The sequence below is a fragment of the Thunnus thynnus genome, chromosome 19 (genome assembly GCF_963924715.1).
Source record: "Thunnus thynnus chromosome 19, fThuThy2.1, whole genome shotgun sequence".
NCBI classification, from domain to species: Eukaryota; Metazoa; Chordata; class Actinopteri; order Scombriformes; family Scombridae; genus Thunnus; species Thunnus thynnus.
Genome location: NC_089535.1, coordinates 2,979,616 through 2,996,646, shown reverse-complemented (window position 1 = coordinate 2,996,646; position 17,031 = coordinate 2,979,616). Strand labels below are relative to the sequence as shown.

The 17,031-nt window shown below is 39.2% G+C and overlaps 2 protein-coding genes across 2 annotated transcripts; one reads left to right on the top strand and one right to left on the bottom strand.

Annotated features, from left to right (window-relative positions):
* The first annotated feature begins 373 nt into the window (after window positions 1-373).
* Window positions 374-11,451, top strand: marchf5l (membrane-associated ring finger (C3HC4) 5, like). Its single transcript, XM_067574473.1, has 7 exons — window positions 374-497; window positions 2,798-2,879; window positions 3,974-4,176; window positions 5,459-5,589; window positions 5,672-5,843; window positions 6,021-6,187; window positions 7,926-11,451. The coding sequence occupies exons 2-7, from the start codon at window positions 2,851-2,853 to the stop codon at window positions 8,088-8,090; spliced, it is 867 nt and encodes a 288-aa protein (XP_067430574.1). The 5' UTR covers window positions 374-497; window positions 2,798-2,850; the 3' UTR covers window positions 8,091-11,451.
* Window positions 11,452-11,759: 308 nt separating this feature from the next.
* Window positions 11,760-15,407, bottom strand: LOC137171183 (uncharacterized). The gene is made up of 2 exons (XM_067574971.1): window positions 15,317-15,407; window positions 11,760-15,115 (listed from the first exon to the last, which is right to left on the bottom strand). The coding sequence occupies exons 1-2, from the start codon at window positions 15,325-15,327 to the stop codon at window positions 13,519-13,521; spliced, it is 1,608 nt and encodes a 535-aa protein (XP_067431072.1). The 5' UTR covers window positions 15,328-15,407; the 3' UTR covers window positions 11,760-13,518.
* Window positions 15,408-17,031: the final 1,624 nt, after the last annotated feature.

Sequence of the window (17,031 nt, the reverse complement as noted above, 5' to 3'; positions counted from 1 at the left end):
TTTTTCTCTAATCTGATTTTTGCTGAAATATTGGATCCACAGTATGTCCACAGAGTCATTCAAAAGCTGATGTGAAGCTTATATGAGGCTTCAGCAGTCTGAGTTAGTCATATCAAGTGGATATCTGCCACATTTAGTCTTTTTAGCATATAGTCTTTTAAGTGCATCATGAAGGGATCTTCTAATGGTCAATATGAACACGAGGAATGATTACAAGCAAGAAAAACAATGTTTCAATGTTCATTTGGGCTCCTGACTGTTGTTTTTAGACAAACTTGTTTTAGACAAATTTGTGAAAATGTCCTTTAAAAATGTCCTACGTTTCCCACACGCCCTGAATGCAACATGGCCGCTGACCAATCAGAAAGCTGCTAAAAGCTAAAATGGGCGGGCCTCATCCTCAACAGAAAGTCAGCAGCACAACAACCGCCTGCGCTAAACACAGCGAATATTATATAAAAAAACACATGTATTTGGATATATAACTTATTTTTCAGGTATGTGCTGTTTTTATATTAGTATCACGCAACTGTTTTCTTAACTGACAGGCAGAGAGGTAGGTTATACTTATGGTTAATCTAGTTTAGCTGTCGTTTACTCGGTAAATCTGATATTCACTAACGGTTAAGTTAGTTAGCTTCAGTTAGCATTAGTCAGTGTTGTGTTTAAAGGTCAGGGCAGCTGAGTTTCAGCTCTTGACAAATAAACTGAAAAGTCAGACAGGTTAAGAGTTACATAATATAGATGAGTGGTGATTTTTAAAAGCTGGGATCGCAGCTAACTTATGGCGTAAAGACACTTTACAATTGGTTTCAGTTTTCAGTAAAGTGCGTGACGTGAGTGAGTGCTGCTGTTTCATTTTGGCAGCGTTGGAAAATAACTACAAGTACAACTATAAGAAAATAAACTATAAGTACATTTAATTAAGTTCTGTACTTAAGTACAACTTTGAGATACTTTTACTTTACTTGAGTATTTTCAGTTGATGTTACTTTACATTTCAGAGGAAATATTGAATACGAATATTTAAAATTGTTTATCAGAACTTTTTTTTTCTTCTTTCCTCTCCCATTAATCATCTCATGACCCCCTAGATTTATGAGGTGACCCTTTGGAGGGGCCCGACCCCTAGGTTGGGAACCACTGGACTAAATTAGCTAACTGTATATAAAGTAGTTGAAACTCCACCTCCAGCATTTGTACCTGTATTGGTACTTTTACTGAAGTAAAGGATCTGAGTTCTTCTTCCACCGCTGGTTTCAGTTCAACATGTTTATTTGAGTGACTACTGTGTCATATTTAAGCACAAAGTTTGGACATGAAGAAATTTGGTTCTGTACAAAACTAGTCATCAGTTTGATTTCACTGCACCTTCGGTTTCTGTCTGGTTTCTTCTTTCAGGTAGTAAATGTTAGTAAGTAAGTGAAGTTTATTCAATACAGCACCTTTCACAGAGTGCTTCACAAGGGTAAATAGTTAAAAATAAGATCAAAAAAGGGTCAACAACAAACAATAAAACATAAGCAACAAAAGGCATAAAAAAACCCCACAGAATTACAGGTTGTGATTACAGGCACTTTCAAAACATACTTGGCAGATGATTGGATGAACCATCTGTCAATCACCATCTATCGCTTCTCGCTGTTGTCACACCTAAACCACGCCTGTAGCTGCTAGTGGTTCTAGGACGCTGACTGACTGGTTCAACCACAAGCACATAACAAGTGCAGTGTTTCTTAAATGGAAGAAACAAGAACAGGTCAACAATGTGATATGTTGGTCAAAGTGCAGAAACTGATCAAATACAACACAGAGATTTCTAAGATTAGACTGTACAGTTGTAGAAAGGGACCCAATACACTGAGCAACCCTGGAAGCTTTGCTATCTGAAGCAGTGATAAGAACCTCAGTCTTATCTGTGTTTAACTGTAAAAAAATGTTAGACATCCAGTCCTTTATGTTATGATAGTTTGTCAGTCTCATCAGGCTTAAAAGAGACATACAGCTAAATATCATCAGCATAACAGTGATATGAAACAACTTTAAATTTGTGGATAATACGACCTAATTGAAGCATATATAAAGCAAATAATATAGGACCCAAGACAGAACCCTGGGGCACGCCACAGGAAAGAGCAGCAGTTTCAGACGTATAGGGAGCAAATGACAGAAAAGGTTCTGTGGACTTTCTCCTGGTCTGGTTCTCCTCCTATCTGAGACAGATAGGAGGAGAACCAGACCAGGTCCAGGGTGCTCCCAGAGACACCCACCCACCGTCGAAGCCTTTCAGTCAGGGTGTTGTGATCTACAGATCTAGCAGCAACAAAACAGAGCCAAGGCTGAAACAATTAACAGGTAGTCAAATTGACCGAAAAATAATCTGCAACTATTTTGGTAATCACGTAACAATATTTTCATTATCGATTCATCTAAATCTTGTTTGATTTATACAATGTCAGAAAATGGTGAAAATGTTGATTACCATTTCCCAAAGCCCAAGATGCAACCTAAAATGTTTTGTTTTGTCCCGATCAACAGTCCACAACCCAGAGATATCGATTAATCGATTAACAAAATTGTCTAAGAGATTAATTGACTCGCAAATTGACTAATTGTTGCAGCTCCAGTTCCAGCCTTCGATTTTCTGGTTTTCTTTGTCAAATATATCCGCAACGAAAATGAATTCCTGCAGGTTTAAGTTCATCCACCGCTGTAACTTTCCATGAAAAATTGCACCTTTGTGAAGTTTGTTTGTGTGTTTTTGTTTGTGTCTGTAAATGTTTATTTCATCCTGTAGGTCGTCGCTGCCGTCTGATGGGTTCATTATAACGTCACAGCCTGTTCGGTATCATGGCCCTTGTTGAGGAGCAGCCGGAGAAGTAAGACCACATCTCCTGAGATCACGATATGTCGGGCTCATTGAGACATTTTAATGATGTATTTTGTTTTATAAAGTAGAAACTAACATATTATAAACACTCTTGATCTTCCCACAGCCTTTTAAATAACTGACAACTCATGTTTGGGTGAAATATCTGTCAGGATCAAGTTGAAATGTTTCTTTACTATAATTACGATCATAAAATTACTGTGTAGAGTTATTGTGTAGCATCATATTCACTCATCACTTAGTCTACGTCTACGAGTTTCAACTTGTTTCTGCAAATACGTCAGTCCACATTAAAATGCCAAAACGTGTAATTCTCCTCCTACTGGGCATGTGTGGAGGACGGATGAGCACGTCAGCCACAGAAAACCAGCGAAGAAGAAATGGTAGACTGTATTCTATTTAGTTTACGGCAAGCAGATTCCAACAGTTTGAGCAGAGAAAGGTGGTAGATTAGCTACGTTTAACTCCAAAGCTGTCAAAGTAGACAATTAAGAGAACAACACTCACATCAAGTGTTCACCATTGTTGTTATTGTCACCATCTGTTTTGTCAGTGATATGACAGCGTTTCTACAAAGCTCCGTTTTCCTTGTACACACTACAACACCAAGCCGGCGTTTTCACATTTATACAGTCAGTTTTGGAAAAGCTCCGTTTTCAGGGAAGAAAAACACCGTTTTAGTCCGGACGGAGGAACGAAAAGGAGAGAAGAAGATCATGTTAAGGCGACTTAGTGTGGACATGAACTCAGTTTCACCAGCCACCCTAACTGTAGATAAGGACGTATAACTATCTTACAGATCTTCATTTGGACACCTGACTGTTGTTTTAAGACAGACTCATCCGTCAACGCTACAAACAACCCATAATGCATCTCTCTCCATTTACAAAGAAAATCTGATGTTGTGTCTCCTCCTCAAATATAAGACGATCCCACTTTTAAAAATTTGGTTTCCAGAATAAAATATCGTCTTCTATTCGGACCAATATAGTATTAACTGATTATCAAAATAGTTATTGATACATTCTCCTTCGATTGATTCTCATAAGCAGTTAGTAACTCTTTGTTTCTGTTGCCGTCCAGACACTGCTGGGTGTGTTTCGCCACAGAGAGGGACGACCACAGTGCAGAGTGGGTGAGCCCCTGCAGGTGTAAAGGCTGCACGAAATGGATCCACCAGGCGTGTCTGCAGCGCTGGCTGGATGAGAAGCAGAAAGGAAACAGCGGCGGTGCCGTCAGCTGTCCTCAATGCGGGACTGAATACCACATTATCTTCCCCAAGATGGGTTAGTCGAACTTTAAAGGGATATTCCACCGATTTTACACATGAAGTTCAGTTTACTCGTGATGAGGAGCTGCTCAGCCTCGCTGTTGTATAATGTCTTCTGAGGTTTTGAGGGGAGCTTTGTCAAGTTTGAGAAAATAACCCTGATGATGTCATAGTGATGTCATTAGAGTTATCTCAGCTTGGGCTTAGAGACTTAAAACAGCTTAGAATCACTCACCAGGGCTGCTGCCTCAGACCTTCCACTTTTTGCAATATTCAAAGAGTCGTTGGCTCAAACTATCAGACAAAACAAAGAACTGAAAGGATTTTTTTTAAACAAATGAGGAACATAAAACAGGACCTTTTGCAGATGATGTTATTGCATATTTCATAAACCTCAACTCAACATGTCCCAAACTTCTGGATGATTTTGGTCAGATGTGAAGTGCTAAATTGAACATCTCAAAAACACAGTTACCCTCCATTAACTCAGGTCAAGCTTTATTGTCAATCTACAGTATCTGCAGGACATATAGAGGAGGGAAAGTTTGTTCCTCCAGGGCCACAGTGTAACACATATATAGACAATAAATACAGAATATAAAATCTAAAATATACAGAACTGCTCACATTAAGGTGCGTTTCATTATATGCAAAATACAAGATGTAAACGTAGGTGTAGTTTGGATAGCACTGATGAATGTGGTTGTGCATCTGTTGTGGAATGAGGGTGTGGGGGTTGTGGGTGTGGGTGTGTTTGTGTAGGTGGTAGTTCACTATTACTCTTTTAAGTCCAAAGTAAGTTTTGGGATGGGGGCCACAGTGCATTCAGGATCCTGACAGTCTGTAGGGAAGAAGCTGTTGTAGAGTCTGGTGGAGTTGGCTCGGATACACAGGTACCTTTTTTCAGATGGTAAAAAGACCGTGAGAGGGGTCACTGACTGCTCTGTGGGCGCAGCAGGTGTCCAGTAGTGATGGGAAAGCGGCGCCAGTGATCCTCTACATACCAGGTTAGACAATCAGGCAGAAATATAAATTGAAGTGGGATGAAAAATCAATAAAATACCTGGGAGTAACTAATAAACTACAATATAATGAACAATAGGACTCAGAAAGACAAACAAAATGGTCAATGCTGGCTCACTGACGTGTTTTTAATAGTTTCTGGACAACAACGGAGGAATAAGATATATCAGGTTTTGATACACACACAATACTTGTTAGTAGATCAGTTAAATGATGGGATTTGTTGACAATAAATAAAATGTAGAACATCAGCAGACTGGTTTCTTGTGTTTCAGGCCCGTTGGTGTATTTCCTCCAGCAGGTAGACAAAGCTCTGTCTCGGGCCAGTCCCTTCGCTGCTGTCGGGGTCGTAGTCGGGACGGTGTACTGGTCCGCCGTCACGTACGGAGCTGTGACGGTCATGCAGGTGAGCCACAAAGCTAACGTTATATTATTATAAAGAACGAGAGCGTTCCAGTCTGTATGATCGTCACCTCTTCATGTTTCAGGTGGTGGGACATAAGAAGGGACTGTACGTGATGGAGCGAGCCGACCCGCTCTTCCTGTTGATGGGTCTGCCCACCATCCCTGTGCTGTTGGTTCTGGGCAAGATGATCCGCTGGGAGGATTATTTAGTGAGGCTGTGGCAGAGATACTCTTACAAACGCAAGCTCCCGCCAGGTAAACGTCAACACACACACACACACACAATATAAAAACCATACAGAGTGAGGGTTTCTGTCTTTAACGAACCATCTTTGGCAAACTGTAGATTTAATAAGTGTTGAATCAAACAAGCTAACAGTGATTGGATGATGGAAGCTGTTTGAAGTGACCGGGCTGTGTGTTTAATCTCAGGTACGGGTCGCTACCTGCCGCGTGTTCCTGCTGAAGGACCAACTGCAGGAGATCACCTCTCTGTGTCTCGGACTCTGTGCGGAGCTCTCGTCTTTCCCTCCATCGCCAGTCTGGTGGGACGGCTGCTGTTTGGACGAGTGTCCTCTAACCTGCAGCGCACTATACTGGTGAATATGACTGATATACTTTATATTTATCTGTGCAAACATGCTGGTTGAGCTTCTTTAATGGATGTGTCTTGCTTGATAAGGGTTTTATCATGATTAAGGCTGCAACTAATCAATATTTTCATTATCTAATTATTTTTTTTGATGTCAGAAAACATTAAAAGTCAATCAAACAGTCTAATTTATTGATGGATTTATCGTTGCAGCTGTAATCCTGCTTGTATAGTGGTTAATTAGTAGAGAAAGTCAGTGAAACATTGTGGACTCTATTTTTACGACGACACTTTTATACCTTAAAGTTGGCTTTGATCATCTGAGTGGTATTTTGGTGAGCAGCACACAGTGAACAGGTGAGTTCAGGTTCATTGAAATGAAGCAGTGAAAAGCCAGTTGTTGGTATTTTGGTGGGAATTTGTTTTAAAAGTTAAGACGCATCTATTTCTGTCAATCTGCTGCCATTTACTTGGAGAAAATACACAAAAATTGTTGAATTGATGAAAAAACAACTATTTTGAAGCTCCTATAATCAACATCTTTATAATACAAAGATCTCTCAGTGTGTAATGTGTTTGGCTTGTAGTGATGAACCTACAGAGAATTATCAGAGACTCTGCAGCTCCTCTCGGCTTTACGGAGCTTTATAGTGAGTTTCAGCTCATTGTTTATCTGTCCGGCTGCAACTTTACTGTTGTGTTTTCAGAGAAAAAGCTGTAAAAAGCCGCTGTACACTACCTGCTCAGCACCAAACAGACACAGTTAGCTGTAGACTAGCTGGTGAACATAGTGGAGCATTTAGCAGCTAAAGAGCCAGATATTTCCCTCAGGAGTTGGTGGAGACCAAAAACAGAAGCTAAAAGAGAGTGAATATTGGACTTACATTCACCAGGTGGACAGAAACACGACTCCACATGAATGATAATGTTGCTCCGTAACTGCTGGATGTGGAAATAAGCAACTGTTTGCTAACAAGCTCAACATATCAACTTAAAAGATGGTGGTATGTTCACAGCTTGTTTACTTTGCCCTTCAAGTGGCCAAAAAATCAGTTAATGCAGGTTTAATGAAGCATCTCAAACAAATAGATGTGTTTAAATCAGCTTAAAAAATTTAAATTTTGATGTTGATAAAACATAAATGAATATGTGTGATTTACAGCTGCTTTATACTGTCATCTGACATCATTAAACCCCTGCAGCATCTCAGATGAATCTGTTCATAAAGCAGCACAGTAACGTGATTACACACGACCTTGATTTAATCAGCGTACACACATCAGACTGCTCGGTTATAACTCAATAATCTGTTTCATTAATGCTGAGTCACCGTCTTCTATCCAACTTCCTCTTAGAACAAGTGGTTGCTTCATGTTTTATTATTTAAATGTTTGACATGAAGTACAATAGAATTATATCTGAGTTGATGTCAAACTGTTTTTGTAGATTTCCTGAAGAAGAAGCGTCTTTCTATTGGTTGAGCTAATGTTGACATGCTTCACTGTGATTGGCTCAGCTTTTTCAGAGCTGACAGTGTATTTATCAGTCACCACACCTTCAGATCTATATTCTCTTGCCCAGCCTTTTGGACTTTAGACTGCTGGAGGTACATGAAGCTAAACAGCAGCTGGAGACGCCCGCTAGCAGCTCTGCAGTACATTTATTAATGTGAGGAAAGAAGTCACCGAGTTTCATTTCCTCATCATCAGGTTTCTTGTTTTCTGTCGTCCTCTTCCTCTCCGCAGGGAGGCATCGCCTTCGTGTTGATGAAGGGAGTGTTGAAGGTGTATTTCAAACAGCAGCAGTACATCATTCAGGCCAACCGACACATCCTCAACTACCCCGAGAGAAACGGAGACGGACAGAACGAAGGCGGAGACGAGGACACAGAGGACAGCGGCAACGAATGACTTCACTGAGTTGGAAAGAGGCCAGAAACATATGTTTAAGGGGCATGAAGGGTCCCAGAGATGAAGGGTATTAAACCAAATATTTTACTATAAAACTCTGCAGAACACTGATCTGTTAAACTGCTGTAAGGTGAGCGCTGTAGATGAGCTGTTTGAAAGAGAGAGAGAGCTGGAGTGATGTGACTCGGAAGTAAAAGAAGTTTCCACCATCATCATTAAATATGTGTGTAAGTGACCCCAAACTAAGATAATTTGTACTACTAACACAGCGGTAGATATCAGTGGTAACTTCAGACTCTCAGCTTTAAATCTCAGCCACAAAGATACTTGAAGATGTTTATAAAAAAATGATTTATTGCCTTATTCTCTCATAAAGTCACACCACTGTCAGTCAGTCAGTCTGGTATAAACAAACACAAATGAATGTTTGTTTGTTTATTATTTATGCAGCTTTTTTACGCCTTAAATCCAGTTTATAGGACGCTCCTGTCAGACATGAGTGTTGTAACGTAAATATGATGCAGATTTCAACACGTCTGAATCACTTTTATATAAAAGTCACAGTTGCAACGTCACAAGCTCGGACCTGGAATGTTTCCTTAAAGGATCAGTCTGGACATTTTCTATGTTTGTCTTCTTATAAGGAACAATAATAATAATAAAATAATAAGGAGGAATAAGATATATCAGGCTTTAGATACACACATAATACTTGTTAGTAGATCAGTTCAAACATGAAGACAAATATAGAAAATCAGCAGAATGATCTTTTAGCTCAGAACGCCGTCAGATTAATGAAAACACATGAAAATGTATCACTCAACTACCATCTTTTATACACAAAATCAGTTTAATAAATGAGGAAATGCTGTAAATGACCTGATTTGAAGATGTGGAGGAGATTCTTCTCATGTCTTATGGACGAGTTTATGAAAATTGTGTTGAGGAGAATTTACACCAATTTAATCCACATGAAATAGTCTTTTCATCAGTGTCGTTATAAAATCAGGTTAATTCCTGGTTTCCACGTCTACGGGGTCACAAGGTCGTCTGCAAGGGTCCGTACAGACCCCCCGAGCAGACCTGGATTATAATATGTATAGAAGTGTTCTGGATTATGATCAAGACTCTGATTTTACTGCCACAGCGACTTCATGCTGCCTGATATAAAAAGGATTCCAATAAGTTGTACGTAGTGAGATTTACAGAGTTTAAATTGGGGGAAAAAGAGAACATGATGCAGCTTCATGAGTCTGTATGAGGTGAATCTCTTCTTCTTCTCAGTACGGATACCTTCATCAACTTTAACAGATAAATGAAATCAGCAATGTTACATGTTCATGTCTGAAAGGAGCTTTAACGTCTTCCTTTTATGTGCCTTATTTAAAGAACTTATCCACAACTAACCAAACTTTACAGAGTCAGTGAACTGCCAGACAGACGAAACTCTTCAACACTTCTTATTTCTGAGCCTCCTGTGCTGCCCTGATTGTTTCTGTCTCTTCCTGGATAGTTTTTTTTTTTAACTGAACGGATAAAAAAAGCTTCCCGACTGTTTTCTTCTTGACTTCTTCTTCCAGATATTTTAATACTTGGCGCCGACCTGCAGGAGTTTTTTCTCGCTTAAAGGACAGAGATTCAAAATGTTTCGAGTCTCTTAAACATCAGTCAGGCGTCTGTATGAACAGTAGTAATCATTCCTCCTCTTCATACTGGATATTAAATGATCCCTTTTTAATACAAGTGAATGTAAGTGATGGAGGCCAAGAGTGAGTTCAGAAGTTACTGTGAAGCTGATATGAAGCTTCAGTCGTCCTCGTTAAACAGATCAAGTACTCAACAGGAAACACAAAGAGAGAATTTTATAAGACTGAAACTCTGGAAGATATTAAAGCTGCAACAATTAGTTGATCAATCAACAACTATTTTGATAATTGAATAATAATTTAAGAAAAAATGCCAAAAAGTTGCTGGTTTCAGCTACTTAATGCTTCTCTTTGTCGTACATGATGGTGAACTGAACGTCTTTGTGTTTTGGACAGTTGAGGTCGTTCTACACTGTGAGACGTTCTGTCTGAGAGGAAAGTTGTGGTGTCCTTGATCTCACTGTGAGACTCGTCCACCGACAGACAGTTTGGAGCTTTGACGACCAAAACCAGCCGGAGGAAAAACTCCTACAATGTGACCGCTACTACGACCCACATCTAGAAACAAACCGGTGCAACAGTTTGTGAGCAACATCTTGTAATAAACACTCGTTCTCCTTCATACGTCGGTGACGCACACGAACCAAAACGATGGAGGTGAAACAATAAGATGAATGACGTTGATGACGAGTCTGTACATCGTAGCGCTACGATTCATCACACGTTCATCCCACAGTCTAACTGACATCAGACAGTCTGACACAGCTTTCTCACATAGTGACATGAAATAAACGTACACAGCATGAAGACGTATGACGTCACCTGGAACTGTGAGCAATTATAACGGTTGTTTCTCTGACTCTTTGACTCTTGATTTGTGTAACGAAGCCTCATATTAACCTTATTTACAGCATGAAATGACACACCGTTAGCTGTCACACTGTGAGAATTTGGTCTTCATTTGAACTTTTGAATACATTAAAAAGGGATCTTCTAATGTTCAGTATGAAGAGGAGGAACGATTACAGCAAGAACAACTCCTGACTGTTGGTTTAAGACACATTTGTGAACTCGTTCTCGCTGCTGCTGCTGCTTGTTTGCTAACAGTCAGTTGACCTGCTGAACTTTGAACTTTCATCCTTCTGTTTTTGATGCAACTGACTGTGAAATAACTTTTATCACTGACACACAGATGAACGGCTTTCTCTTCTATCCCAGCTGACTGTACACTATGTGATCTTTTTTAACAGTTTGAACCCGACCTGCTGAATCACGATTGCTTGCAGATTTATGTTGAGAGTATTTCAGAGTTTTATTGCACAGGTTGAGTTTGTGGTTACTGGGTGATTGTTTTTTTATTTGATGCACTTCCTCTTGTGGCGCAGCTCGAGGTTTCCGGCCCTACATGTGGTCGTTCGATATGCAAACGGGGTCACTGGACATTTTATTAAAGCGCTGATATGTTAATATTTATTTGGAATATGTTCAGTAAAAGAAAAAGGTTGAGATAAAAAAAAAAAAATTGATGCCCTGCTCAAATGAATCTGTGAAGGAAGTCAGATTAATTTGATAAACTGCCCTCTTCGGCTAATCGAACATGCTCTGAAACCTTAATTGCACAATTTCCTTCCAGTCATGTATGTGTATGTTAAAAGGAGCTCTTATTTTATGTCTTGGAGATTGATTTATTTAATAAAGCTCTTTGTAAAACTAAACGCGTCGTCCTTTATTATTCCTCTTCATCACCAGCTGGATTATGAATCAGGTGAAGCAGGAAACAGAAAGCTCCAGGACGGAGGGTAATGCAGTGTTTTCTATGTCAAAGTGAGAGTCTAACAAAAACATCATTATCCAGAGTTGATCTCATATTCTTCAGGATATGTTCATTATGATGATGTGAGCTGTGTTTTCTTTGAGTCTCTGTCAGACTTGCTGCTCAGAACAAAGTCAAACAGACATTTAATGAACAAAGTTCAGCAACAGACTCAGAAAGCAGCTGATGATCCAGTGAAGACACCAATCATGAAGCTCACATTTTATTCACGATTCACAGAAAAAGGCATCAAGCAGGATAGAATAACACAATATAGTGCAATCACTAATATATAACTTGGTAGAAAATAAAGAACATGAAACATGACCTGTGTCATCTGAAATATTAAACTAATCTTTACAAGCTGTTTGATTCAAAAACGTGAAGAAAATCTCATCAAACATTTCATGACTCGACTCGGAGACACAAACATCAGAAAGTTGGATTCACGTCCAACACAGCAGAACATTTCTACGTTCTGTAACATCAGAGTGAAGGTCTCTGGCACAACTTCACCTACTTCCAAGGTGCACGGAGAAGAGAGACGAGGACTCCAGCAACACTTCTAGTATGAAGAACAACATTATTAGTTGACCAACGTGTTTCGGCTTGTGGCCTCCATCAGGGTCGTTGGGAGTTGGGTATGAAAAAGACAACCAATCATATACATCCAGACACATATCAGCCAATGGGACATCTACAAAGATGGGTTGGATATATGGTCATGTGGCTTCAGGCCAATCGTTGTCCAAGAAGGGACATGGGTGACTCCATATTTGGTCCATTAATCAAAAAGGTGCAACTATGGGGGTGGTTCTTGGGTTTTTGGTAATCTAAAAATGTGCCTATTAGATATGACATATATTTAGAAACACTTTGATTATGATAATGACAATAATAATAATAATAGTAGTAATAGTAAAGATAAAAGGCTTTATGAAGTGCTGTGTATAGAGAGAGCAGAAAGATGCATAATACAACAATATAAATTGATAAAAATAAAAAGTAATAAAAAAAACACATCATAATACATCATTACAAAATTCCATCATAAAAAACACTACAAACCCTCATAAATAAGAGGTATTAAAAAACCCTCTACATTCTACTACTTCATTCATGCCCCCCAGAGATAAACTTTGGAAATAGAAAATCCAAAATGCTTCTCTCTTTTCAGAAAGAAAACTAACATTACCACCTCTTGGGCTGGAGTTCTCTCTACGTTCTGTAACATCGTCTGAACAAACAGATTCAAATGAGAAAATCAATCATGTTTGATAAACTTTAAGTGAACTGACTTCTTTAGATGCTACAGGAGACTTTCTTTCAGTTTCAGTTTCAATCAGACTTTTGTTGGATGCTGCTCTGCTGTTACTTTCCTCATCTGTAGTCTTTTGTCCTGCACATGTGAACTCGCTTTAAAGCTGATTAATAACTTTGTTTCTCACATACATGGCAGAGAAATCTGAACCAGGTTTCTCTAATCCTCTACTGCAACTACTGGAACCAGAACTCCTGTTCTTGTTTCTTGGTTACTGAAGTCTTTGATCTGATAAATGAAGCTGAGAAGCAGAAAAGAGGCTGAACTATGACAGGAAATGATGTAAAAAAAAAAAAAAAACCCAAAACAGTATTGATAAGAAGAAAAGCAACAGCTGCTGTTACTGTGAGACAGATTCTGGTTTCTGCTTTGACTGATGCGGATCAACAAATGATTCTCCTGTAATCTGAACAGTGAAGTGACGTCAATAATTAAACATTAAATTACAAGAACAAACAGCAACAGAGCTCGGCTGTTTCTCACAATCACACATTTCACATTTATTAGATGATTAAATTATTTTCTCATGTAGTTTTTAGATCAAGATTATAATTGAAACGATTATAATGAAATAACATTTGTGATGTTTAAACATTTATATGAACAGTGTAGAGCTTGTTGTCTACACAGCTGTCTGATGTTGTTCATCTACATCACTGCATCTTTATCTGCTTTACCACCCATTACTTTTGCATACATGTACTGCATTACTGCTCTGGTGTTTTCATCCACTCGATCTGCCATCTGTTTCAGTTTCTGGACCATTCCTCTGTCTTTCTTCTCCTCCATTTTCTCAATTACAAAGTCCAAGTGGACATAAGTGGACAGTGAGTTAACATTCAGGGCGATCCGCTCTAGATGGTCCACATGTCGGCAGATCTCTTCAAGCCACTTTGTCTTCTCTGACTCCAGAGCATCCATCTCTGTTTGAAGATCTTCCAAAAGGCTCTTCTTCTTCTCACTTTCTGACTTATTCTCCTCATACTTCTGTTTCACATCTTGTAGGGTCTTCTGAACTTTCTCCTTGTTGCTCACATATTTCCAATTTTCTTTCACATGATCTGATGCAGGACACTTGCCGGTACATGAGGTGCACTTATACTCTTTGTCCATGACCTCACACTTAAAGGGACTCCAGGCCCATGTGCATCCAGGATGGTGACAGTTCTCTTCACATTTGTTACAGGTGACAGCTTTAGTGTCCCACCAGGCTTTAATCTTTTCTTTAACCTTCTTAACCTCATAAACTTCTACAGTGAAGTCTTTATTCCCCTTCATCTCTTGTTCATGTTTCTTCAGAGTTTCTTGAGTCTGTTTAATCTCGTTCTGTTTTAGTTCAATCAGCTGGATTCTTTCTTGCAGGTTTTGGATGCAGGCCGTCAGTCTGATGCGTGCCTTCATCACTTCAAGAGTTGTTATCAGCATTTGTGGTGTAGATTTATCAAGGAAGTCTGTGAATCGTTTCATTCCTCTCTCTGTTACCCTCCATGCGTTCTCTAAAGCAAACTCTGTTTCCTCTGTTCTCTGTGTGGTCTGGTGGTTATTGAACAGGAAGTGAACAGGCTGATTCTTCTCATTTTTGGCACATTTAATGTCTGCAGCTTGAAGAGCTTTCAGAGCACCATCAGGTGTTAGTCCATCTGAGTGTGTGATGAGAGCAACTATGTTCTTCTCGATGTCTTTTCCAAATAGAGACGTCACTGAATCAAAGACGTACCTCAGTCGGTCACTCACTCGATTCTCAGTCGACTTCAGCACTAGACCCACCACATTAATTTCATGAACTAAATCTTTTAAACGGAACAACTCAAATAATCTTTGACTGACGACGACATCATGTTCAATCCCTCTGGTGTCTCCGTATCCAGGAGTATCGATGATGGTCAGAGAGAAGGGCAGAGTTTTATCTTCGAAACCAAAGATCTCGTACACGATCACATCTGATGTCTGACTCTCTGAATGACTTCTCTTCTCGTCTTCTACAATCTTAAACCAGATGTTGTCGTCAAACTTCACTCCCATGGCGTAGTTGAGCAGAGCATTGATCAGAGTAGATTTTCCTGCTCCTGTTTCACCTACAAGTAAGACGGTTTTGTTTGTCTTGTTTGGGTTTTTCTCACCAACAGTTTTTCTTGTCAGAGTTCCAAACTTCTCTTCCTTTGGTCTCAGCTGGTAGATGGCAGGAGATCCCGAAGAGATCAGAAGACTTTTGGTGATGATGTTGTTGTATTTGGATGAGACGTTACTGATTGTGTAGAAAAAAATGGAGAAAAATAAAGAACTGCTTAATACACATATAAACTGTATGTGCAGATTTGTACCCTTCCCTTATTGTACATCAGTAATTATTATCTAATTTTAGTTAAAAGATATAAAATCAAATAAAATCAAACAAAATAAATAATTTGTCTCTCTCTACAGTCATTTGTGATGTAATGTTACTCACATCATATCCATGATGCTGCCTGGCAGAGAGACTCCACACGGTGAGGATGAAACAGGTATTTTTGGTATCTGGGTGGACAAAATGAAAAACCATCATATACCACCTTGTCGTGTAAATTGGTTAGTTTCCAAAGACAGTCACACGAGTCCACCAATCACGCACTGTGAGAAGCTGTCTTCTCAGCCTATTATCTCCGGCTGTGAGTCACGTAAAATCTCATAACATACATGGATCAACAGGGGAGAGTCTACAGATTCAGGACATATTTGAACCATATTTCTGCGCTGTATTATCGCAAAGATATGAATAGAAACATCGTGTAGGACGCGCTGCTGGACCCTGTATGGATACAGTTATGGTGTAACTGATTGAAATACTATTGAGGAGTGTTAGTAGCGGGTTTGACGTATTCTGATGCTAAATTCAGGGGAAAATGCCTTCTGTAAACTAGCTAGCTGGCTGTTGTGCTAAAATAACCTGTTCTGTCGCAGTGTGCTGCGTTTGAGTTCATATATTCAGTTTCTATCCAGACAATCAATGGCAGCACAGAAATAGCAGCCAGCCTCTCGTCCATCATTCAACCACAGAAACGTTCAATATCTTAACGTTTCAACACGTGAAATACGTATCATATCAACATTTCTACAAACGTAGCATATTAACATTTCTACTCGGTTTTTATCGCCAGAAAGACGGCTGCAAATGTCCTGACGTCTCGCTAAAAAAAAAAAAAACACCCGCTTTTGTCAGTTGAAACGGGAAGCGGACATTTGTTTCGAGGTGGTCTCGAACCGTGATCTCTGCTGACTTAATGAAACTTACTAACCATCAACCTCCTCCTCCTCCTCCTCCTAAAAGGAAAGATCAGCTCATATAGATCGCATGAGAACTACGTCACTTTAGAAATGTTGATTTGATACGTATTTCACGTGTTGAAACGTAAATATTTCTGTGGTTTGCAGAAACGTACAATGCCAACGTTTTATTCTGGCGACTGAGTTGCTGTGTATTATGATATACAGATACTCATTACCACCATGAATCAGTATTATCATAATCTGTCTATGAATCACAGCATCAGTATAGCAAGCATATCATATGAATGTGTTTATGACATGAGTGACATATTGTTTATAACCTGCTAAAATCCACAGTGACAAACCGCTCAGAATCAATACTACTAGAACAGGAGAGACACACTATCAGTCACTTTAATCCTGGCATCACTATCACGAGCTGACAGCTGTATAATAATAAAGATATTTAATGCCAGACGTCTCTGTCCATCTTCAGTCACATACACAGACGTGTTCCTTGAAAACTTTGATGTCTTTTGTTACTAATAATGAGAGAAAATTAAAATCTCTGTCATGTAACATTTTCATCATTATTAAATGCTGTGTTAGAGCTCATTCACAGGAAAAAAAACACTTTTAAATTTAATTTCAGCTTTTCATTTTATTTAATGTTATTCTATAACATTTCATTTATTAAGTTATTACAGCCAGTTATTGTGAGTTTTTTTTCCCCCTATGGCATTTGTGTCCCAAAAATCCTGATATTGAAAGTATTTCATGGTAAAGTGTTCTTACCTGTGATGTTGACTTGAGGAGATGCTGAGATGCTGAGGAGAGGAGTCAGAGCCCGATGGCTTTATATCAGCAGAGAGGCAGCAGGTCACATGATTTCTTGGAAGCAGTCTAAACAAAATGAAA

Excerpts from the sequence above, each read along its gene's own strand:
- marchf5l (XM_067574473.1), top strand. The coding sequence starts at position 2,851 with ATGGCCCTTGTTGAGGAGCAGCCGGAGAA. Across the intron at positions 4,177-5,458 it reads CATTATCTTCCCCAAGATGG|GCCCGTTGGTGTATTTCCTC; the intron begins GTTAGTCGAACT and ends CTTGTGTTTCAG. Across the intron at positions 5,844-6,020 it reads CAAACGCAAGCTCCCGCCAG|GTACGGGTCGCTACCTGCCG; the intron begins GTAAACGTCAAC and ends GTTTAATCTCAG.